General features: G+C 43.8%; 1 protein-coding gene and 1 long non-coding RNA gene across 2 annotated transcripts in view; one reads left to right on the top strand and one right to left on the bottom strand.

Moving 5' to 3' along the window:
* Positions 1 to 319: 319 nt before the first annotated feature.
* Positions 320 to 24694, top strand: part of SEZ6 (seizure related 6 homolog) — a 288840-nt gene continuing 264465 nt past the window's right edge. The window contains exon 1 of the mRNA XM_078768042.1: positions 320 to 688. Within this exon, the coding sequence (XP_078624168.1) occupies positions 601 to 688 (88 nt within the window). The 5' untranslated portion in view covers positions 320 to 600. The remainder of the gene's footprint in view (positions 689 to 24694) is intronic.
* The window catches only part of LOC137439904 (uncharacterized), a 198026-nt gene continuing 195010 nt past the window's right edge, over positions 21679 to 24694 (bottom strand). Inside the window, exon 5 of the long non-coding RNA XR_010987018.2 lies at positions 21679 to 22572. This is a non-coding gene — a long non-coding RNA (uncharacterized LOC137439904). The remainder of the gene's footprint in view (positions 22573 to 24694) is intronic.

The following is a 24694-nucleotide window of genomic DNA, read 5'->3' as shown; positions in this document are numbered from 1 at the left end:
CTCCCATTCCCGATTGCATAGTAAAAATTGTGGTTTTATACTTTTGATATATGGTAATGAGAAAGTGAGTGCCAGGATGAAATATATTCAGGTAAAAATGAAGGTCAAATCATAAATGTAAAAAAAAAAAAAAGAGAACAAGATTAAAGGAGATTTCTTTTTCACAATTCTCAACGGAGTGCATGTATATTTGAAGAAGAAGAGTCCGGTTTTTTCGTGACGTAGCTGCAGCTGCAGCTCAAAGCCAATGAGCGAGGGCCTGAGCTCCTCTCTGCGTTGCCCTTGCGGCGCCTATTTATTGCGTTGGACGCGCAGAGCCGCGACATATCGAAGATACAGCCGGTTTGGTGTGTTAGATTAACAAAAGAAAAATCATATCGTTTCGTGCTCTTTCGTACGTCCGACAAACCGTTATTTCGCTGCAGCGCTATAATATATCGATCGCTTTGCATTCATTTGAAACCGACCAGCAAGTGAATCTCCATCGTCTTTTTTTTTTTTTATCGTCATTATTATTGGTATTATTATTTCTCGATTGTTTTTCCTCACGGACGTCAAATTAGGCGACGGCGGAGGCCGAATCGTCCGTCCCTCGTAACGATGGATGCGCCGGGATGGAGGCTCCGGGCAGCGCTGGCGCTCGTGCTCTGCTGCGGGCGATCGCTCATCGTGGGAAATCCGGCGCGAGGTAAGGCGTACCTCGGGAACGCGGCGGCGGCCTCATCTGTCGGGAGTTGATGATTGCCATTAATTAAGGAAACAAAAAAAAAATACCGCGTGTTGCTTCGAAACGGGTCGCACGGTCTTCCTCACGAACCTCAGGTGCCGTAGTGATGTCGGGCGGGTGATTTGGAGCGTTTCGGAGGAAAAAAAAAATCTGTGCTTTTTGCTTTTCCTCGGAGCCTTTTCCTGATTTGCGCAACAGGTATAAATCACTTTCGTGCTTCGAATCATTAATATGGGGGGGTTTATATATTTATATATTTGTTTGTTTTTCAGCCATCGTTGATTTGCAATGGTAATTTGTATTCTCTGAACCACCATTGCGGCTCACCTTTTATTTTATGGAAATGTTTCACATTGCTAGGTTGTTTATTTTAATGCGGTGTATGTATGGTGGTCGGCGGTTTTTTTTGTGCGAAGCCTTTGGTTTGAGGTTCGACGAGCCGTCGTGTGCGTGACGTGATTGCGTCATCGAGTGCTCGTCTAAATCCTGCTAAAGCTCAGGTTTGGTGTTGCTAACTATTAGTATTAGTAGTAATCGGTAACGACGAAACATGCAAATCCCCGGCGGCGCTGCCGCTAACTACACCAACATGGTAATGCCATCTCGTCCCAACTCCCAAGAGACCAATCTAAATCACCTCACGCGGAGGGTCTCACTAAAATCCGAAATGGAGCGAATGCTGCCTCGTCTTAAAAATAACGGTTATCATTACCCCCCCCCCCCCCCCCCCAAATTTGATTCATATTGCTGAGGTAAATGACGGGTCTTTGTCACTTGTCTCTAAATTGCTTTTGATCCCTTGGCTTCAAGTCCAGATTTCGTTTGACGTCATTTTCCGTATTTTTTTTTTTTTAGATTTGCGTGAGATGCAATTACTAGTACCCGACTGCAAACAATTATTATGTTTATTTTGTTGGCGGCTGAATCCCTGTAGGTTTTCTGAGTTGAGGCCAATTTAAAACAACAACAACCTGTGCCGTACTCCTTTACAATTACATACACAGCGTTGGTGCTTTTGGCAATTGTTATACTATGTTGGTTGCCATTGCCTACCTAGCGTTGTTCATCGTGCTCTGTCCTTTTAAATGCCGCGTTCCAAGCAACGAAGCAGCTCGTACCATTGTTTTTTCAGGTTATTGGTATAGTATGACTCCCCCGCGGTTAGAACCACCGACTTCTCAGTCTAAGAGCTCTCTGACGATGACGTCACCGATTCTGGTTATTAAGGCCAATAGTTAGTAAGTCGTGACACGAGGAATGTAACATACGTGTAAACTAGACCTGTTGTTCTTTTGGTTATTTATTTTTTTCAAAGCTATTAAGTCTACATAACCCGACCAATTGATGCAAAGTATGAACGACAATATTTAAAGAAAAAAAAGAATGCTCTGAATGCACAAAGTATTGTTATTGTATAATTTATTTGTGATATTGACGATGTAAAATCAATTTCGATCCCTTGAACATTAACATAATGAAAAGCGAGAGGATCAAATAAACATCACAAGGGGTTATTGTTATTGCAACAACGTTCTTCAAATGAAAACAATTTTGATTCAAATAAAAACATTTGCTAATGGACCATATGCGATGGCATGAAACGGAGAAGCAGGATGTTGCGGGCGGGGGTCATGGAGACATGGGGGAGAGGTAACGGGGCTCAGGTAGCCACCGACGCCGGACTGAGTCTGGCGACTGAGTCTGTGCGCCGTACCGACGGTTGTCCAGATTCTTTTTTGCTTTGCCCGCCGGCTACCTGGGGGAAGAGATGGAATGGATACCTATGCACCACAGGGGGAGGTTGGTGCGAAGATTCAGCCGCTGTGAATGGATAAAATAGATGGCTCATTACTTTGCTCATTATCACCAATGCTTTTCTTTAAAGTTCTGATGTTGTGAGGTAACACTTTATAAAGCAGGTGATCCTTGAGCTGCTGAAGATGGGCTTAGAATATCCTACGGTGATTGGGTTTCCTGATCTGCAGCTGGAGAAATGGCCCGACATCTTTTAGCACCGCCGATGAGTTCAGGCAAATAGCTGCTGCTTCACCTGGGCATTGTAAAAGAGAAGACGATGCTAATGGAACGGTTCAAAAATTATTTTGCTGTCACTGTGAGAATGTGAGATGCTTTGGCTTGTTTGGCATTCCCACCTTGGCATGTAGCTCGTCATTCTGGTATCCGAGATCCAAATCCCTCTTACTGTGTTTAATTGTCCATTGTCTGCTCAGGACCTTGTTGTTTCTGTAATATATGTGCGAAATCTCCTCTTTACAAACTAAAAATGAGAAAAGCATGAAAATCACCAATTATAAGCTTGTTCAGATAACCAAAACTGATGCAATGACTCCTTCTTTGCCACAATTATTAACCCCATTGTGGGTGGGGAGTTCTTGCCCAAAGTCTTCCTGAAACTCAGCAGCAAGCGAGTTATCCTGCCAGCCCAAGTAATAATACACATTATGACTTGAAATATCCGAATAAAGTATGTGGGGTTTAAAGTGATGGTTTGTGTCTGATTTTGCTACATAATCGGCTTCTTCGTTCGTATGCAGAACAAGGTTACGGGGTGGCATCATTGGTTGTGGGCACGGGGCTGTGCCGCTGATGCAATGCCATCTGTTGGTTAGGGCAGGAATTTGCAACCTGGCCATGGTGCCACCGATGGCTTGCCTACTCTTCACGAAGGACATCGTTGGGTCTTTAACGTCTACCAACGAATGCTGGCAGATGGGACACCCGTTTACCGTTCATCCAAGGGGGACGCCACACACATTGAATCACCCTGCCTGTGACGGTTTGTAGCTGAGTCGGTATTCAAACCCAGGCTAGATAGCTTCGAGGCGAGTGTGCGCACCTCTAGGCCATTCTATCAGCCCACGTAAATAGCAGAGAGAGGTTAGAAGCAGAACCCAAAGTTATATGACAGATTGCCATCACCCTGAACAAATTCCAAATTCCTTCCTGAACTGGAGGTAGTAAGTGGTCTGTTTTTCTTGGAAATACCTTGGCAAATAACTCTCGTACTTTTCCTGAAAGACATGATTTGGGTCGAGATTCGAACCCAGCTAGATGGCTCACGGGTGAGTGTACATACCTGTAGGCCATCCTGCCAGCTGTCTTCTACCGATAATTTCAGTGTTTTTTTATTTAAAATATATATATATTTGGAGTTCCTCCATATTGGATGTGATGTATTTCTGTCACATCTGCAGTGAAGGCTTCCTTCGATGAATGCAATTTATTGCCACTTTAAGCATTGACAGAAGAAATAGAGCAGCAATTCCAGTTTCCTAACTCATTCACATGAACATCGCGTTCTCAGTCGTGCAAACTCGGGAGTATTTGAAGCAAGGAGTGTGTCGCAGCCTAACAGTGTGAGGCGGCACGGAATGCTCATGGCACTCCAGCATTTATTGAACTTGTCATGGTTTTTCTGAGTGCCGGATGATAAGCCTTGAAGGTTCCATTACCAACAACGTTCCGTGCACAAGATTGGCAAGCCTGACCATGTCGCTCGCTCTTCCCTGCAACCCACGATATCACCTCCCTCTTTCTGCAGAAGTCCTGGGGCACCTCCCACACAAAACCGATAGACCTGTCTCCAGCCGCTATACTTTTAACAATAATATTTCATCCCCATGTTTGACCCCGGCCATTTCTTCACTTTTGTGTCTTGCACAATGGAATATAATTTGTTTTAAGAGCAAAGCAGCATCTGCTTCCTGGTGGTTTTGACTTGTTAAACGGTAGTTCATAATCTCGCGAGTTAGTGCTTCCTTTTTACACCAGAACACACTCGCCTCTCTCCATCTTTAATCCCCCGGTGAAATATTTTTGTGGCTTGCGGCAGATCCCTTATTTACCGAGATTGTCTCTTCTTCTTTCACTCGATGTAACTTCGTCACTGTGTGAAAGCTTTGTGGATTCAGGCAGCTGGCCGCTGCCTTTTGAAGGTCCACCTTGCATGGAATTTTCAATCCGGCATTCCTCCCTGGAAGTTTTTGAATCTGGAGGAACATGAGCAGGCCACACTATCAGCCATTGGTGTTTAAAAACCTTCACGTGTCTCAATAAATTTTCACTCCAGAATCTTCCTGTTGCTTCTAATCCACTGATACGATTGCACACCATCTTTTCTCGTCGCCATTATATCCACAGCTGGTGGGAAAACTCCACACAAATGACTCCGTTAAATTGCTTTATCCTGAAAATGAGGCAGAGGGTGTTTAGTGCGGTTTACCATCTTTAGTGGCTGCAGTACCAATGTTGATCGTTTTATCTAGCAGGGCACAGATTGAGTCCCATCGTGGGACTCCATCTGTGCTCTGCTGCCTTGTCAATTTAGGAGGTTTGATTTGTAGTTATCGATGAGCTTGGTATGGTCACGAATAAACGATTTGGCAGTATGTTGTCTGATGAGCCCATAACAAGAACCAAACCTAGATTGGCAGCTCTGCTTTAATTCATTTGTGACCATAAAGGCATAAATCCCAGTCTGAAAAGACCTGAGTGCCACATGGATGCCACCCTAATTTGGAGGTAATGTGTCGGCATAATTTATGTGCATGATGTCAGTGTCATGTCACATCTGGGGTCAGTGGGCTCCCTTTAAATATATTTATATATACTAGCAGGGACCTGCGAAACATCCACGAAAGGTAAAATGTGATTTCAAGTCCTCAACGCTTCACTCCCCCCCCCCCCCCCCCCCTTCGTGAACCCCAAGTCCTCACCCTCCTGACTCGCAGGCATCAATCCCCTCCCCACTTCCCCACTTCAAGCCTTCAAACATCTGCCCCACCCCGGCTACCTCCACCACAACTTCTCAACCCCTCTCCACCAAGGCCTCAGCCTCCCCTCCCAACTCTGTCCCATATTTTCTCCCCCCCGCCCCCCCTCACCCTCATACCAATCATAAAAGTAAACGGGCATTCCCACATTGACCATTTCACATTTCTTCACTACCTCATCGAAACAGCAAAATATTTAATGCTTACCTTTCCCCTATCATGCTATCACTGACTTCACAGAAACCTCAACCCAAACAGCTCCGTATCATGGGCCATCACAGTCGCCTGTCCAACTCACAATCCTGTGAGATGTGCAGATACCCTGTGGAATTGCAAAATAAATGACCTGAAACCAATTGTCCTCCTGAGGGCATATACAGTGCCTTCAGAAAGTATTCATGCCTCTTGAATTTTTTCACATTTTGTTGTGTTACTGCCTGAATTAAAAATGGATTAAATTGAGATTTTTTTGTCAATGATCTACACACATACCCCATAATGTCAAAGTGGAATTTCCTTTTTAGCATTTTTTACAAAATAGTTTAAAATGAAAGAAATATCTAATTTTCCTACGTATTCAACCCCGTGAGTCAATACTTCGTAGAGGCGCCTTTGGCAGCGATTGCAGCTTCGATTCTTCTTGGGTATCAACTTTGCACATCTGGATTTGGTGAGTCTCCCATTCTTCCTTGCAGATTTGTTCAAGCTTGGTCAAGTTTGTTGGTGAACAGAAATCTTCAAGCCTTTCCACAGATTCTCATTGGGATTCAATTCTGGGCTTGGCTGGGCCACTCAAGGACTTTCACATTTTTTGTCTGAAGCCATTTCAGTGTTGCTTTGGCCGTATGTTTGGGGTCATTGTTCTGTTGAAATGTAAATCTTCACCACAGTCTAAGGCCTTTTGCACTCTGAAGCAGGTTCTCCTCAAGGATTTGCCTGTATTTGACTCCATTCATTGTTCCCTCTATCCTTACAAGTCTCACAGTCCCTGCTGCTGAAAACCATCCTTGTAGCATGATATTGCCACCACCATGCTTCATGGTTGGAATGGTGTTAGATGGCTGATGAGCTGTGCTTGGTTTCCGCCAAACGTAGATCTTTGCTTTTCGTCTCATCCGACCACATAATCGTTTGCCTCATGCTCTGAGTCTTTCCCATACCTTTTTGCAGCTCCAGGCATGCTGTCATGTGCCTATTTCTCAGGAGTTGCTTCCGTCTGGCCACACTCCCATAAAGCCTAGATTTGTGAAGTGTTGCAGAGACTGGTCCCATCTCAGCCAAAGAACTCTGCAGTTCTGTCAAAGTGGTTATTGAGTTATTGGACCAAGGTCCTTCTTGCCCAGTTACTCAGTTTGGTCGGACGGACAGCTCGAGGAAGTCTCTGGGTAGTTGCATATTCTTTTCATTTCCTATTGATGGGGCTCTTGGGAATTTTAAACACTAGAAATTGTTTTATACCCTTCCCCAGATCTATGCCTTCTCACAATTCTATCTTGGCATTCTACCAATAGTTCCTTGGTATTCATGGCAGAGTTTGTCATGCACTATCAACTGTGGGACCTTATGTAGAAAGGATAGTTTCTTTCTAGATCATGTCCAATCGATTGAATTGGCCACAGGTGGACTCTGATCAAGTTGTAGACATCTCAAAGATGATGAAAGGAAATTTGATGCACCTGAGCTCAATGTGGAGTGTCATAGCAAAAGGGTTGAATACTTATTGACTCAAGTCATTCCAGCTTTACAATTTTAATGATTTTGTAAAAAAAATTCCAAACAAAAAATTCCACTTTGAAATTATGGGGTATTATGTGCAGATCAGTGACAAAAACATCTCGATTTAATCCATTTTAAATTCAGGCTCAACACCACAAAATGTGAAAAAACTCAAGGGGTGTGAATACTTTCTGACGGTTCTGTATACGCATCGTTAAAAGTAAATGACGGATGTTTTCTTTCACAATGGTGTGAGATTCCCGCAAGTCTTCAGACAAAGACCTTCATAATGATGTGGGGTTTATTGTTCCTGGTCGAGGCGTTTTTAGAGAAAATAGTCAGAATGATAGCAAGGACCCGCGTAACCTCCGTGGTTAAAGCCCTACTTGCGAGAATGCCACATAGTTATTTTGGTAGTGTAGAGATGACAGACCGCTGCCTCAATCGCTGAGGCCTATACGGACTGATCTTTACTTGGCCTGTGACGCCTATCGGCTCAAACCTTTTGATATTTGATGATCCTATTAATAGTCGCTTTGTTCGTTTTACACTGAAGGGAAAATTTACAGGGAGAGCATGGAAATTGTGAATATGACAACTCCAAAGATGTCTTTGGCTTCACATAGTGGTAAGCTCCAACATGGTGGCCGTATGATTTTTCAGGTTGATATTGTGGGTGGAGTCAGGTCCGCTTTCCAACCAATGGGTGGAATGGAATGTTGCACACAAATGGACAGGTGAAGAAGTGTGTGTGTGTGTGTGTGTGTGTGTGTGTGTGTGTGTGTGTGTGTGTGTGTGTGTGTGTGTGTGTGCGCGTGTGCGCGTGCACCATATATAATCTATTTAATGGCTCAGCTGGCTAAATAGCTGCAGCATAGACTCCACCCTTTAGACATGAGCTTAGAAGATCTGCAGCACCCTACATCTCCATAGGAATGTACTGAAGCTAATACCAGGAAGAGCTAATTTTTACAGGGTAGCCCATAGGGCAAAGCCGTCTGGAAGTGTATGTGTGTATGTATGTATGTCCCCTCAAACGTACACCAATCAGAGCTGAGGATCTGGTCACATGACACGGGTGATGTGACGTCATTACGGCGGTACAACAGCTGACTCCACAAACCGACATTTTGATTTATTTTCCGTTTGATTCTTTTGAATTTTGATTCCAGGCCGGACATATCCTTGAACTTGTCATGTATCACAATCTGCATGCTCTACCTTTACCCTTTTCATTCAGTGTGAAACACAAACACGTGAAACAAATGAAGTAAAACACGTGAAAATAAGGATCTTTTATAACACTCAATTGTTATCGTGGCTGTGGTTGTTGTTTGTTGGCCCTTTCTGTGTAGTTTTATATATTTTTCAATTGCTTTGCAAAATTTCACTACTGTATATTTTGAATGCTCGTTCCATGTCCTAAAGGGTTTCTAATAATGAATGTTTCTGTTCAAACTGCTGTGTGAATAAACCATACATTTGCGCTTCTTCCTCTTCTTCAACCTCGCAAAGAGGCTTTTAGAGCTGGCAATTTGTGATAAAAAAAACGAGATTTTACGGTGTAGATGTTTGGTTCCTGTGTTTACAGCGTTTGTCTCTCCGTATGTACGTATGACCCTCACATATTTATCCTACATATTGGGTGAGTTTTATAGCTGACGATTACGTTTCTGAAAGGTATAATGTAATGCCATTTGGCTTTGCCAGTTGTTTCTTTCAACACCCTTTAGGGAAAGTTCATGTTGGTTGGGGCAAATTATCACACTTGATTGGGGGAACTGAAATTATGACAACACGGAGTATGTTGGTTGGTTGGTTGGTTTGTTACTTGCCGGAATAGATTCGCCGGAATAGATTTTGGGTGGTGAGGGGGCTTGAAGCCAGATTTTAATCTTACAGCCACCATGTTGGCGATCGCCGTCACTGCGATTCGAAGCGAAAAACGACTCGGAGCTGTCACATTCACAATCACTATGTCGTATGTACTCCCGATACGTGTTTCCTTCATTGTAAAAACTACCAAGTCAACAGTTAAAAGGATTTTGAGCTGATAGGTGTTACAGCCTTGGCAAGATCGATGGAGACAGCGATCTGTTAGCTTATACACCGCCCAAATAGCTATGTGGATTTCTCTCAGGTAGAGATTAAACCCACGTCGTTTGAACTTTGGCAGAGGTCATTATTTACTTTTAACGATGTTTATATATGAATCAAAAAGAACATAATTGGTTTTGGGTCGTCCTTTCCGCATATCTCGTGGGATTGTGAGTTGGAGAGACGACTGTGATGGCGGGGAGTGGGTTGGCATTCTCTCAAGCAGGGATTCAAACCATGTCCTTATGAATTATTATTTTGATCCAAAATGGCCGATTAAAAAAAATAAAGTACATTCCGGCAAGTCCTCGGTCTCTGACCAATTTTTCATTTGTCTGTCTGTTTGTCCGCACAGAATAAATATGATTTTCTCTGCAACCGTTGGTCCAATTGACAGGAAATGTGCACCATAGGTGCACCTCCACCTACAGAATTTAAAAAAATAATTATGGTGAGGGGGCTTGAAAAGGTCACGTCATATGGTTGTGGTCATGTGACGTCATAGGTCACGTGGTACAGGCGCCATATGGAAAACCCGAAATACTTTGCACCTCTATATCTCCGAAACCTCTATCTATATTTAAATAATTATGGTATCTGTATTTAAATTTAAACCTCTATATCTATATTTAAATAATTATGACGTCATAGGTCAAGTGGTATGGGTGCCATATGGAAAAACCGAAAAACTTTGCACCTCTATATCTCCGAAAGCGCTGCATAGAAAAAATTAAGACATGGCTCATTGTAAAGAACTCTCCATGGGGAATAACATGTCAATGATGTCATAGATTCCTCCATTATGACGTCATACTTTGACAAGTACAAAACTTCATCCGGGCAAGATGAAATTTCTTGAGCGTCATGTAGGCATACATTGGTGGAGAAAAGAAAATTGATGACGTCATCGGTCACGTGGTTCGGCCTCCATATTTGTTTTAACACAAAAGCCTTAAAAACCACTGAGAACACGTCCTGGCGAGGGTCTGCAATCTCTGATTGCTCTTTCTTGTTCGTATTGCTGTTATATTGAAGTTTAAAATGTGTGGGGGTGGACAAGGTAATGATTAATTCGTACTTCTTGAATATGAATATGAACCCCCTTTTCTCTAAATCGAATGCAAAGAGCAAGGTTCATCCATACTGTACTTGGCTCTATTTGTGTAAAATTTGAAGGAGAAGGTGCATTGTGTGTGTGTTCAAGATAGGAAGCATTCAGGGAGAAAAGAGAACGAATGACAAAAGAGAATGAATGATGAAAGGAATTTAAGACCGAAGCAAAATTGCAAAAGGTCAGAGGGTGGGGGGTGGGTGATCCGTTTGTCAAACGTTTCACATAAGTACCGGTGTTTAATTAACTTTCACTTGACAGGTGCCACCTGTTTGCCCTGATTATTCTTCATTTTCTTCAGGTTTGAGGTAGAATTTCAAGTGCTGTAAATTGGCTAATATTACGAGTTGGTTATACAGCGAACCATCAACGATCTCCGATCGTATAAAATGCTGCTCAGGTCTGGTTGCCCATAATTATGGCTATCATGGCTGCAAGAGTTGGTCCCTCCCCCTACCCTCTACCCATGCCCCAATTCAGAGCATGTGTGGTCGCGCAATGGTTTTATGAGCATGACACTAAAGTTATCTGTATGTCATAACTCATAGCTTTCTCAGTCACCACATTTTTTTTTTTGTATACAAGATCGAGGCTCATGTAAGAACTAACATTGATCACAAAAAGACAAACTTACATCGAAACCATATGATAAAGGGAGCGGGAGACAAGTTTGGGAGAAAGAGGGAAACACACAAGTACAACATTTGAGAACACGGACATCGGGAGATCTGTGGGAGGGAGAGGGCTTGGGGGGAGGAGGGATGACATGGACAAAACACATGGACACTGCTCGGACTTCCAGGAAAGAAGTCGGAATTTCAAAAAAGTGGATCTGGGGTGAATTAACGGGGGTAGAAAAGATCAAGGTTTTGGATGGGGGAAGATAAGAGATGGTGGTGAACAGCTGTCTTGAAGACTTTGAGGAAAGAATGAGATTGAAAAGAATGTGGAAGTTGGTGCCATGGGCGGGGAAAAAAGAAGGAAGCAATTAGTGGAGGTCAGTAGTGATTCTGGATTTTGGGAGTTTCACGAGAAGGGGGTTGAGGGTGGACCGCTTGTGCCCTGGAGAAACCTGGGGTTGGGAGGGTACAAGGCGCGGCAATAGCAGAGGTGCAAGACCAGAAAGGCGGTGGTAGAAGACAGAGCGAGCACCGACCTGTCTGCGATGGTGAAGTGATCGGCTTACAGATTCAGCTTCATTGCAGGAGATTCCAATAATCTTGAAGGCCTTGGTTTCAATGACGTCAAGGCGAGCAGGTATGAAGCATTGGTGTCAAACCAGAGGGGGAGTGCAGTATTCCATCAAGCTGCAGATGAAGGCCTTGTAGGTGGACATTATTATTCAGGTGTGCCGAGGAAAGGCTTTACACGGCGCAGGATGTCCAGTCGGCGGCTTTGGAGGTCAACTTTGAGATGTGGTTTGCCGAAGAGAGGTCATGGCTGATAGTGAGACCCAAGAGTTTGAGTGACTGAACTTCTTCAAGAGGATTGTTAAGGAGGTAGATGGAAGGGAGGGTTTGCCATTTGGACTTCAGTAAACCATCAAGAAGATTGTTCTTGAAGCTGGAGCAAAGATTATCCTCGGAATGCACCACTGCGATGTTGAGCCAAAATCAGCTGTTTGTCCGCCCCCCCCCCCCCCCCCTGTCTGTGCTGTTCTTTTTATCCTGTTGCGTCCTGATCTGTTCAGTGTTTTCGCTGTTCCACGAGCCTTTTTTTTTTTGTTTTTTTTTTGTATTCAAGATCGAGGCTCGTTTAAGAGCTAGCACATCAAACACTTATTAGCACATAAAACACAAAAACATAAACGGACATGTAAAACAACAAGGGGAGGCGTAGACAAGATGGGGGGAGAGAGGGACGCACACAAGCAAAACAGTAGAGAACAAGGATATCGGGAGATCTGTTGGAAGGGAGAGGGCTGGGGGGGGGGGGGGGCAGAGGGGAAGGGAAGGGGTACACGGTACAAAACGAATTGAAACGACAAGGAATTTCAGGAATGACGTTGGGGATTGAAAGATGTGGATTTGGGGTGTATTAACGGGGGTAGAAAAGATCAAGGTTTTGGATGGGGGATGTAACGAATGGGTGGATGGGAGACTTCCACGGAACGAAATAAGAGATGGTGGTGAACAGCTGCATTAAAGACCTGAAGGGAGGAGTGAGATTGAAGAGAGTGAGGGAGTTTGTTCCATAGGTGGGAGAAAAGAGGAATGAAGGAGTGAAGGTGAGCAGAGAGTCTTGCCTTGACTCTGTATAAATAAAAAAATAAAAAATAATAATAATAAAACAAACACGTGTTGTTCAAAAAGTTTGCCAAATGAGATGCTCACGAAGGTCCAAGACCCGAGATGTGCTTTGGTGGTTTGGGTTTATCGAACTGTCTGTCCCAATATACTGTGCTCGATTTCAACCGTGGGTGCAGGAAGTGCCGATGCAATTGAAGTGGCAGCAAGAGTGTAGATTAGCCAGCTCTCTAGAATATACAAGCATTCATTCAGTTGGATAGTGAGTGGATGTCCTCTCTTTTTCTGTCTCCTCTCTTCTTTTCCTTTTACTGTATCTGTCTCTCTCTCTCTCTCTCTCTCTCTCTCTCTCTCTCTCTCTCTCTCTCTCTCCCCCCCTCCCGCAACACTTTTGCAACACGCCTACTGATGTGACCAGAATGAAGATTTCCTGCACTAATCTCTGCAGGAAATCTGCACAAGCTTATTACATATTTGTAGTGAAATGAACAATATTATCATGTAATAATCTCATGTCTCATTTTGTAATAATCTCATTTCGCTCTTTCACGAGCCTCGATCTTGTATACAAAAAAAAAGAAAAAAAAAAGTGTTTTCTGGATAATAAAAAAAAAACCTCAGGTTGGGGTGTTTACCTGGTAACAATAGACGCCCTTTTTATGCTGAATTTAATTGCTGGGCTCATTTTCTAATAATGCAGTCATGTGTGACACACATGTCTGGGCTCATTTTCTAATGATGCAGTCATGTGTGACACTCATGTGCGCAAGACGTGTCTACTTTTTTACAATATACATTTTTATGTGTAATTGGATCATTGATTTGATGCATCTTACAGGATGGTAGTCAGGTAGCACACTTTTTTTTTGCTTCTTCATTTATTTATTTATTTTTGCTTTTGCTTTTGCTTTTTTATTTATATATTTATTTAGTCGAGGCTCGTATAAAAAGAGCTAAAATTTTTGAGATGTCTAGTCTGGGTTCGATTCCAGACCAGACTTTAAACTGTCTGATTGGTGCTTTGTGTGCGGGGCGTTGCATAATAAGGTGTTCCATCCCCCAGGTAGACGTTAAGCCGGGCATCCGGTCTGCTCGCATTCGGTGGTGGACGTTAAGAATATAACGGTGGATTTCAGAGTAGTTGGGTTCCAAATTCCCTGGCCTAACCACATCCAGTTGAACATCATGGCTTGCCAGCCATTTCATGAAAACGCTTGGGCCTAGCCTCACCCCTAGATGTCCCCATAAGAAGGTCAGATTGGTGGTGGTAGTAGTAGAGGTAGTAGTGAGGAAATATAATTATTTATTTATGGTTGGAAATGCTTGTGCTTTTTGGTAGTTCATTTGCTTCGGCTCTGTTGAGGTTCAGCTGTGTTCAGCGTTGAAATCGAGCGAAGTATATTGGTACAGACAGATCGTTAAACCCTAACCAGAAAAGGACATGTTAGCATGTCTCGGGGCTCGTGTTGCACGAAACGTCTATCGTTGTGGCCGAAGCTTGTCCTGGACATTGAAACCGCCGTGTCTCTGCGTATGTTGAACCACCGACCAGAATGTAACGGCTGAGTTAATACAGCAAACAATTGCAGTTTGGTTAATTTTAAAGCTCATTACCTTCTCTCCATTTCTATTACTTTGAATGGAAACACCATGCGAGTTGGATTACCTTTCACACAATAATTATATGATTTTCCGTGATTACATCTGCGAATACATCCGAGCGAGGTATTTAGAAGATGTTCCTCAATTAATTTCATAATGTTGATCCCTTTTAGCCGAAGGTTATTTCGGCATTGATAAATTGTTTTTCTTGTGTGGTTTGGCCAAATAGAGCAGGTGATGCAGTGCGAGGCTTTGATCCCTCTTTATACAGATTGAACTTCATAGGATGGGCGTTCAAAATGTTAATAGAGATACTCACAATCGTGCGTGCGAGACATGTTTTTTTTTTTTTTAAATCACAATTTTTATTTTCTTCGAATAGACAAATACAGTTGGACCCCGACATTCACGGGGTATACGTTCCTGAAAAATACCGCGAATGTTGGATCTGCGGATTTTGGGACAATGTTTCAGTGGGAAAAAGGCGGATCTGTTTCCGGCGGTTCGTGATTCAGGAGGGAAAATTGAAAAAGTGTATCAACACGAGTGCACATCATTGGTTTCATAAAAAATGCTTACATATACAAATACTGTAAACTTTTTCAAAAGGTTAACTCACTTTTTCCACGAATGGCATCATACTTTATCGAAAACGTACCTTTTGTTTTGTTTTGCTTTGCTATTGCGTGATTCCTAAAGTGAGAGTTGATCCCGAAAATGGATGCCATTTCAGCTGCTCGTTTAAGCTTGGAGGATGATACCATATTCTGTATTATCTTTCGAAGATAGATGTTGAGTTTAAATTGCATAATTTTAAACATACTGGCATCACAGTTTTTTTTTTTTTTTTTTTTTTTTTTGTATACAGAATCTAGGCTCGTGAAAGAGCTGACATTTATCACACAAAAAAAATCAGACACACAAAGTATATAATAAGGGGGGCAGTAGAAAAGATGGGGAGAGAATGGGAAGCACACAAATACAATATTTGAGAGCAGGGACATCGGGAGATATGTGGGAGGGAGAGGGCTTGGGGGGAGGAGGTGTGGGAAGGGGGGGGGGGGGGGGGAGAAGTATAAAACACAACGACACTGCAAGGACTTCCAGGAAAGAAGTTGGTATTTCAAAAAAGTGGATCTGGGGTGAAATTCGTGGGGGTAGAAAAAAATCATGGTTTTGGATGGGGGTGCAGGGGGGGGGGGGAGATAAGAGATGGTGGTGAACAGCTGTTTTAAAGACCTGGAGGGAGGAGTGGGATTGAAGAGAGAGTGAGGGAGTTTGTTCTAAAGGTGGGAGAAAAGAGGAATGAAAGAGTGAAGGTGAGCAGAGAGTCTTGATTTTGGCAGTTTAACCATAAGAGGGTTGCAGGCAGATCTTGTGCGACCTGTAGGAATATTTGGGGAACAGATCCCAGAGAGAGCTGGCGGAGCAAGGCCGGAGAGGAGTCGGAAGAAGACAGAAAGACCACCGACTTGCCTGCGGTGAGTAAATGAAAGGCCCTCAGAGTTCGTTTCATCATGGGAGATTCCAATGATTCTGAAAGCTTTGGTTTCAACAGTGTGAAGCCGAGCTATGTGAGAGACAGGAGCACTGGCCCAGAGGGGAGAACTGTATTCCACTGAGCTGCTGATGAAAGCCTTGTATGTGGTGAGGAGCTCAGGTGTGCCAAGGAAGGACTTCACACGACGGAGGATGCCCAGTCGGCGACTGGCTTTGGAGGCCAGATTTGAAATGTGGTTTTCCCAAGAAAGATCATGGCAGATAGTGAGACCCAAAAGCTTGTGTGACAGAACTTCTTGGAGAGGATTATTCAGAAAGTGGATGGGAGGGTTGTCCAGTCGGTCTTTTCGGAGAGACATCGTAAGAGTGTGAGATTTGTCAGGATTGAAAGACATGTTCCACTTGTTTGCCCAGTCTGTGATTTTGTCAAGGTCTGCAGAGAGTGAGGAGGCTGCAGACTGCCGATCTGAGGGATGAAGAATGGAGCGACAGAGAGTAGAGTCATCAGCAAAGAGATAGAGAGGATTTTCAAGAGAGTCAGAGAGATCATTGATGAAGACCAGAAAAAGCACAGGGCCCAGAACACTGCCTTGGGGAACTCCAGCCTGAACAGGAAGAGGAGATGAGAGAAACCCATTCAGGGCCACACGTTGACTACGACTAGAGAGGAAGTCCGCCAGCCATGCGTGGAGATTTCCATGGATACCAAAAGAGGAGAGTTTGGTGAGCAGAGTAGGGTGCCAGACCATATCGAAGGCACGTGATATGTCAAGGGAGATGGCTCTAATTTCCTGTTTGGCATTGCGGACCTCCATCCATTGTTGAGAAAGCAGAAGCAGCATGTCCAGAGTAGAGTGACCAGGTCTGAAACCAAATTGATGATCAGAGATCAAGCCATTGGAGAAGAGGAAAGATTTCATATCTGAAGCAATGATGGAATCCATGACTTTGCTGATAATTGGGAGAAGGCTGATTCGTCTGTAGTTGCTGGGATCTGTTTTTGCACCTTTTTTGTGCAAAGCGGTGATGTTGGCAGATTTCCAAGCAGATGGCAGATGACCTTGAGCAAAAGAGAGGGTGAAGAGAACAGAGAGAGGGAGTGAAAGAGCGGAAGAACAAGATTTTAGGACCCGTGGGCTGATGCCGTCAGGTCCAGTTGCAGAATCAGAGTTGAGGGTTGACAGAAACTTTTCCACCTTGTCAGGAGGAAAGGACACAGAGTCCAGGAGCAGCTGGGTACGACTGGGTACGGTGGGTACAGAGAGGGATGGGTTTGGGACACAAGATTTAGAGGCAAACACAGAGTTGAGGCATTCAGCTTTTTCACGTGCGGAGTCAGCCGTGTGGCCGTTTGAGGTGAGGGAGGGGATGGAGGAGGAACAAACACGAGAAACAGATTTGACCAGACGCCACCAGGATTTGGAAGAGGGAGACAGATAAGAGAGTTCTGTCCTGAGAATGGAGAGATATTGTTTCCTGGCTCTCTTGAGGGTGGACACACACTTGTTACGGGCTTTGTGAAAGAAAATGAGATTTCTTCCGTTGGATTTTGCTTTAGTCTTGTGCTTATTCATATAGACGGTAGTCTGTAATTTAAATTGGTAATTCCTGCTGTGTATGCAAAACGATGCAATAATATATGTATAATTAATAAATTATATCTTAAGTTTACATGTGGGCATGGTGATGATTATGGTGTGAATAACAAATTGTGTGTCAACAGCTGCAGGTGGAAAGGCAAAGCTGGATTTTGTATTTGAAGCTTGTGAAAGTATTTGAATATCTCTGGGGAGGGGGCAAAGACAAGACAAGAACATTGAAAAACATGGCAAAGCCAAGAACGGTGGGGGACAGAAATAATATTTGCAAGGGAATGGATATATGGAGCTATGATTTGTGTTTGGCCTTGTCCAAATTGCTGAAGGGTGCTTTGCCTGCCAACTAGAGGGAGTAGAGTAGAGTAGAGTAGAGTGGGGTGGTAGGTGGCTACAAACGGTTTGAAGACCGATGGCTTGTCCAAAAAGTAATACTATTACAGTGCCAATAAATTCCTCGATTTGTATCTCTCATTGAGGAACACACTTCCGGGTTGGCCCTTCAAAGGAAACTTAACGCGAACTATGATCGGCCATTAATCTGCTGCATACGGACAACAAGATTTAAACTAGAATGGCACTCGGCAGAGAGCATATCTCCGCTAGGCTGAACAGTTTACGTTTTGTATGCACTGATAGGCCGGATCTGGATCAGACCTGAACCAAAATCGAATCGGCTTGTTCTTGTCCATTACCCAACTCATCCACCAAGTTTTGTCATAAGTTGTCCGCAACTTTTTGAAATATAATGTTATACAGTATAATGTTTTTGGCCCACAACACTCAATGGATGGAGAATCACTTGGAAATTAAAAAAATTATCATATCTGGATCTAGATTCGGATCTTAACCGAAATCGAATCAATAAGTCCTTGTCGCACACCCAACCTGTCCACCATGTTTTGTCCGAATCCGTCTATAACTTTTTGAGATATTGTGCTACATATCGATTTTAGCCCTATCATTCAATGCTGAAGAATCACTTAAAAATTCTGATCCGGACCCATATTGAAATCTTCACCAAAATGGAATTGACTCGTCCATGTAACACACCCAACCTATCCACCAAGTCTTGTCCAAATCCGTCCGCAAATTTTTGAGATATTCTGTTCACAGATAGACAGACAAGGGTGAAAATATTATCTCCATCCTTCGGTGGTGGAACTAATAACAAAACTAATGATAACAGCATAATAATAATGTTATTACAAAACAATATTTATACTAATAATATTCCCCCTCTCCATGGGGTTTTTCCTCCTTGAACAAACGGCGTGTTAATTTGTACAAATAGCTTATCAGGCGTTTCGTGGGAGCACCCCTACCAGAAGTAAAAAATAATATATAAACCACAAACAAGTATGATTACCTTTTTTAAGTCGCTACTGCAGTTTAACACTAAACTGAAAGGGAGGAAGCTGGATGTTCTTGAGGTCTTAGCCTAGATCTACTGTAATCTATATACCCCAGATGGGATAATACCATGGCCCTTCCTGCCGCTCCCGTAGGGAGTGTGTGTAGATTTATTTTATTGTACATCAGGCATATTTGTGTATCGCTCAATCCTCTCACCTATTAACACCCAGTGTCTTGTTGAATCAAGTTTATATCATTACTAAAAAAAATTATTCTTTTTACGGTAATTTTATTTTAAAATGTTACACAGTCAGGCCTGTTTGTGGATGTGAAAATATAATTGCAATTGCACCATAAATTATTACATTACTATAATGGCACTTGGTGGAGTGCGTACCTCCACCAGGGTGAACAGTTTACATTTTGCTTTCCACTGATAGGCCGGATCTGCATCCGGATATAAACCCAAATCTGATCAGTTTGTTCTCGTCACCTACCGCTCATGCCCTAAGTGTTGTCATAATCCATCTATAACTTTTTGAAATATCATCTAATATGTTTTTTGGGTTTTTTTTTTTAATTTTCTTTTTTTTGGCCCAATCACTCAATGGTGAAGAATCACTCGAAAAAACAATATTGGATCCAGATCTGTATCATCACCAATATCTAATCATTTTGTCCTTGTCGCACACCCAACCTGCCCACCAAATTTCGTCTGCATCCATCCACAACTTTTTGAGACATCCTGCTCAGACAAACATGAAAAAATAACATCCGTCCATCTTCGATGGTGGAGGTAAATATACGACATGACATTTGTCCAAGTGAGGCGGATTAATACCAAAGGTGCTGTCAGGTTTTCGTCTTAGGACAGATGGGCGGTGGAAGAGCAGTAAGGGTCACGTGTCCATGATGTCTGTGGTATGCGGGCTGATGGATTACTACAACGCTTGGTCCTATGAGGGACAAGCAAGCAACAGCACTATCATTTTATATTGAAAGGAATGATGGGTGTGTTTTCTCAATTCGTACAGCATCTTCAAGCTATTTGCAATTCGTGCTTTTCAACACTGTCATGAGACAGCGATGTCATTCTTTAATTTCGACCAGAGTGGTCACCTCTCTTAAATAAGAGGGATTTGCATCTTCCGTCTCACATGGTGATAAGGTGCAACTATGTAGTCTATTGTGAACAACTAATAATCACTCTCATTGGGGAAGGGGTAGAGGGCGCAGGAGAGGAAGAAGGAAGAGAGGGGGAGGAGAGGGAAGAAGGGTAGGATGACAAATTTACCTGTGCAGACTGCAGAGTACTTTTACCTCGGCGTTGCCCAGGTAAAAAAAGGAAATTGTAATACCCTCTGCCCCCACCTTGTATTTGTACTCAGAGTTTGGAGTGTTTAACTTAAATGATGTGGCCATGCATAGAACACGTACAAAGAGAGAGAGAGAGACTTTTTGCCCTTTATAGGTATATATAGGTATATATATATTGTTGAGGTTTTGAGATTGTACATATAACATCATTAAAGGTTAAAGGTTTGCCCCCCATAGTTAGTCCACAAGCAACACGTAGGCCCATTAGAATTAGTTATGTCATAGTATGTGTAAGAGTAGGCCATTTCCTAGTAACATCTGTGTTGTGTAAAGAATTGAGGTTAGGTCCTTTCATTTTGCGGCCACCCTTCATTTTCATCATGGGCAAACTCGATCCCGCGCCCCATTTGGCATCCCTCAAGTTTGTTACGCTTTGGCCGCCAGCAGCGTTCGCTGCCCTTGGTTTCGCTCGAAACTAGTCTGGTAACCACGAGGTAGGCCTAAGAAGAGGAAGGAGCGTGAGGGTCAAGGTGTGGCCGCATCAAGCAGCGCGTCAGAAGCGATGACGGTAAGAGCAACAGCCAACCAGGGCTGAGAGGGCATGGCTTGATAGGGCGTGGTACAGAGCATCTAGTAAGTTCCAGAGGGTTCGCTGGGCAAGGCTATATAAGCCAGCTCACAAAGCCCTTGAACAGGACTTATAAGGACTGGTGCGAGAGGACTGGCCAGAAGGACTTATGAGAAGGACTCGCATGCATACGGAGTTACGGGAAGGGAGAGTAGTTCGGCAGCTTAGCAATTTTTGGGGGAACGACTTTACAAAAGTACCATTTTTATTTTAGTGGTTCATTGGACCATATGCAATAGAATTAGGACCGGAGGCAAGACATATACAGTGTTTGACTTTTGCACAAATACGACTCGCACAGCATAATATCGAGCAATACATTTATGCAAATAAATCATCAGCTATTGGAGTTAGACTAAAATCGTAAATACATAAATTGCTGGACAAATTACCTTGAACAACATGTTGTCTGTTCTAAAGCTATATTGTCATTACATCCTTGTAGTTGCGTACATGTTAGATATATGAGAGGTGCGCGAGTCACAAGTATAACACATTTGTATAAACACTCGGTATTATATTACTAATTATTATTAAATGGAAGCATAAGATTTATTATGCAGGCATGCATAAGTTTTACAAATAACACTGTATGTAATGAAATAAAAGTTAGCCTTTTGTTGAAATTATATACACTAGGGCATTGCCCGTACTATATCTATATCTAAAATTATATCCCCCCCCCTCTATTTACATGAAATGGTTTGGTCCAAAGCGAACGGCTTCCGTAAAATTATATCCCCCCCCTCTATTTACATGAAATGGTTTGGTCCAAAGCGAACGGCTTCCGGAGTTTGGTAAAGAAATCGCCATCGCGTGCACAAACGCGCAGGAAAGCGAATGAATCGCAAATTCGTTTTTATTAGTTTTAAAACATAGTTTAACGCCAACATAGTTTGCAAACGTGAAATAAATGAATACGCTCTCAAATGTGCCATCCGAGGCAGAGTGTGTCCGCCACGTTCGGCACACGCGATAGTTCGCTGCTCTCTGATTGGTTGAATCGTTTTTTGGACATAGCTCGGTAAGTAATTGTCCGATTAATATGAAACCTTGAAAAGGCACATCCTCGGGTCCCCAGCAATATACCTGGCAAGTTAAAAGTATATCGGACCCGTGGTTGTCGAGAAACAGCGGTCACAGACAAACAGACGTACAGACGTACAAACGTACAAACGTACAGAGATTAATGGAATTATAGATAGATAATATTTTTGTCATTGAACATTCGAGATTGGTTATGAAAGGAACGAGTCACTTTTCACATTTACAACTACATAGTTCTGTGCAGCTCCAGCCTGCCAAACAGAACACAAGTTCTGTTTCATCACTGAACGATGGTGATTTCTGTATCTTGTTATGCATGCTAGATGATATTTGGCTTCGAGTGTAACTAGATCTCCCTCAATCCTGGTAAGCAGTTCTGTATCTCCCAAATCTCTAACCATGCTCCGTAGACTTGTTTCTGCATTTGGGGTCCTGAATTCATGGAGTTCTCCATCGTCATGTTTGCAGAATATGCACGCAGTCTTTTGTGGTGGTTGGCGTTGTCGACGTCGTTTTTCACTGATGCCACTGCACTCTGCGTCATTTCGATCTCGTTTCTTTTCTGCTCTTTGTAGACTGCTTTTGTTGAACTTCAAATGGCAACTTTTATGCCATTGGGCCCGATTTCTAATTAGGTCATCAACCGTTAGTGTGTCTCCAAAACTTAAATTCACAGGAAGTCTGTTCAGTTCTCGAAACGCATTAACATTTGCCAGGAAGGTTGCGTACGCTTTATCTTGATCAGTTCCACGAACATTCAAGGGGCACCTCAGTCCTTCGGAGCAGGTCTCCTGACATATCACGCATGCAGACCAGTCCATGGTGTGTCATCAGGTTCTGAAACAAGAAAAACAAATATTAGCTTTATTAAGATCCATGCATTTTAATAATGGATGCATTTAAACACAACTATGGCCATAATAAGGCGCAAAAGTGTGATTTTTCGTTTTTGTCCAATAAAAAGGTGAAGAACACTATATTTCTTGCCTCCGGTCCTAAATCTATTGTATATGGTCTAATGGACCACCAAAATAAAAATGGCGTTTTTGTCAAGCCGTTCCCCATTTTCGATAAATATGCTGCTAAGCTGCCTGACTAGAGGCAGGCGCTCAAGTTGGGAGAGAACTGATCCAGAGCGCTCGTGTGAGAACTGCATTGAGAGGACCGGCGTGCACACGACAGTTTCGAGGCCATTGATTGAGAAGCGCGTTGTTCGCGTTTATTGAACTGTTCGCTTATTACGTACGCGGCTGAGCCGCAAGTGTAACCGCCAATGCCAGCCCTACCGTTCGCCCTGTAATAACCCCGTGCACAAAAACGACACGTGGAGAGCTCCTGCCGTCTGTTCATCTACTTCGCGGTGCGAGTTGTGGACCGGAGAGCGAGCTGCCTGGATGCCATTCCTGGACATGCTGACCTGTTCATCTGCAACCCTGTGTGAGTGTGTCTGAGAGTGAACGGGCCCGTTTGTCTTGGGATAAGTTAAGACTGTTTAAGACTGCACTGTGTATTCTTCTTCTACTTATTGTACAAAGTGCAAATAGATTGTGTTATTCCTTTCTTCCAAATTCGACCATTTCCATGATTTCCTCCATTGGGTAAGCGTGGCACGATTACGAACCGCTTGGATCGGGTTTTAGTCACTGATAACGGCTCGGGTCACGGGTTCGCTACCGCTCGGCGTTTCCACCAACACCCGTGATTCGGGCGGGGCTTATTTCCTCGTTTCCGGTCAGCGCGAGTAATTAGGTAATAGTGATTAGTCCTACGACCCTACTTCGCACTGTCCGGGAAGGACGTCATCGGTCCCGGGTCCCGTCGGCTAGTCAAAGACAAGGGGACTAATCCCCCCTTGGTAAGGGGAAAAGGCCGGCGCTGAGATCCACAACAATATATATATATATATTGTTACGGTTTTGCGCGAACCCCGGTCCTTTACCAAGGGGAGATTAAGCCCCTTGTTCTCCTTGCGTCGTCGCAACCACCAGACTTGAGTCGCCACTTCCGGTCAGACGCGGGACAGGGTTTCGGGACAATGTTTGCACGTACCTAAGTACCCACGCCGCCGTGGAAGCGGGGATCAAGTCTCGCACGAACCACACGTAATTTGAGTGCACCCGAGCGGATGGCGCACCACGTGGTCCGTGCTATTACCTTGGTATTGGAACCCGATTAGAGCGATATAATTCGTACCACGCTCAGTCAATAATGGAAGGGACGAAACGGTCGAATCAAAGAAAGAACACGTTTAATTATTATTTACAATGATCGGTAGAAGAACAGAGACACAGGGCAGTCTTAAAACAGTCTTAACATATCACCCAGACAATGGGCCCATTCACACTCACAGGGGGATGAAGGAAGGAATGTTCATGCGCTGAACGTGCCGGCTTGGTCGTTCAGGAACAGCTCACCCAGCGTGGCCCTCTGCCGGTCACAGCACGTCCCTCGATGAAGGCAGGCAGGCGGGAGGGATCCTCGCGGCGCGTATCTCGAACAAAGGCAGGCAGGAAGATATGCACATCTCTCGTCCGGCACGGCGGTCCTTCACAGCACGATTAATACAACTCCGCGCTTTCACTCTTGTAACTCAACGGGGGATCTGACTCAAGCTCAACCGCGAACCCAACTTGTAACTCAATTCAACACCGCGCACTCTCAGAACTCACAAGCGCCTCTCCCCATAACTTGTTCAACACCGCGCACTCTCAGAACTCTTAACTGAGGTGAGGGCTTCGGGCACAGGGTTATATTGCCACGCCCTGGCCTGCCTCGAATGTTCCAAACCACGCCTTTTGCCGCAGTGCTGAGCCACTCCCCTCGAGCCCTGATTGGCGGCTCGTGCTTACCCGTCACTCCCCACTCCTTCTGTCCTGCCTTCCTTCGGCCTGAATCGACTTGTCAGGCCGGCCTCGTGGTGATTTGCGCCAAAACTTAAAGTATCGAGGCAGCATAAGCA

Source organism: Myxine glutinosa, chromosome 14, assembly GCF_964187855.1.
Source record: "Myxine glutinosa chromosome 14, kmMyxGlut1.1, whole genome shotgun sequence".
NCBI lineage: Eukaryota > Metazoa > Chordata > Myxini > Myxiniformes > Myxinidae > Myxine > Myxine glutinosa.
Note: the sequence above shows the minus strand (reverse complement) of the source record. Positions and strands in the feature narration are given on the sequence as shown.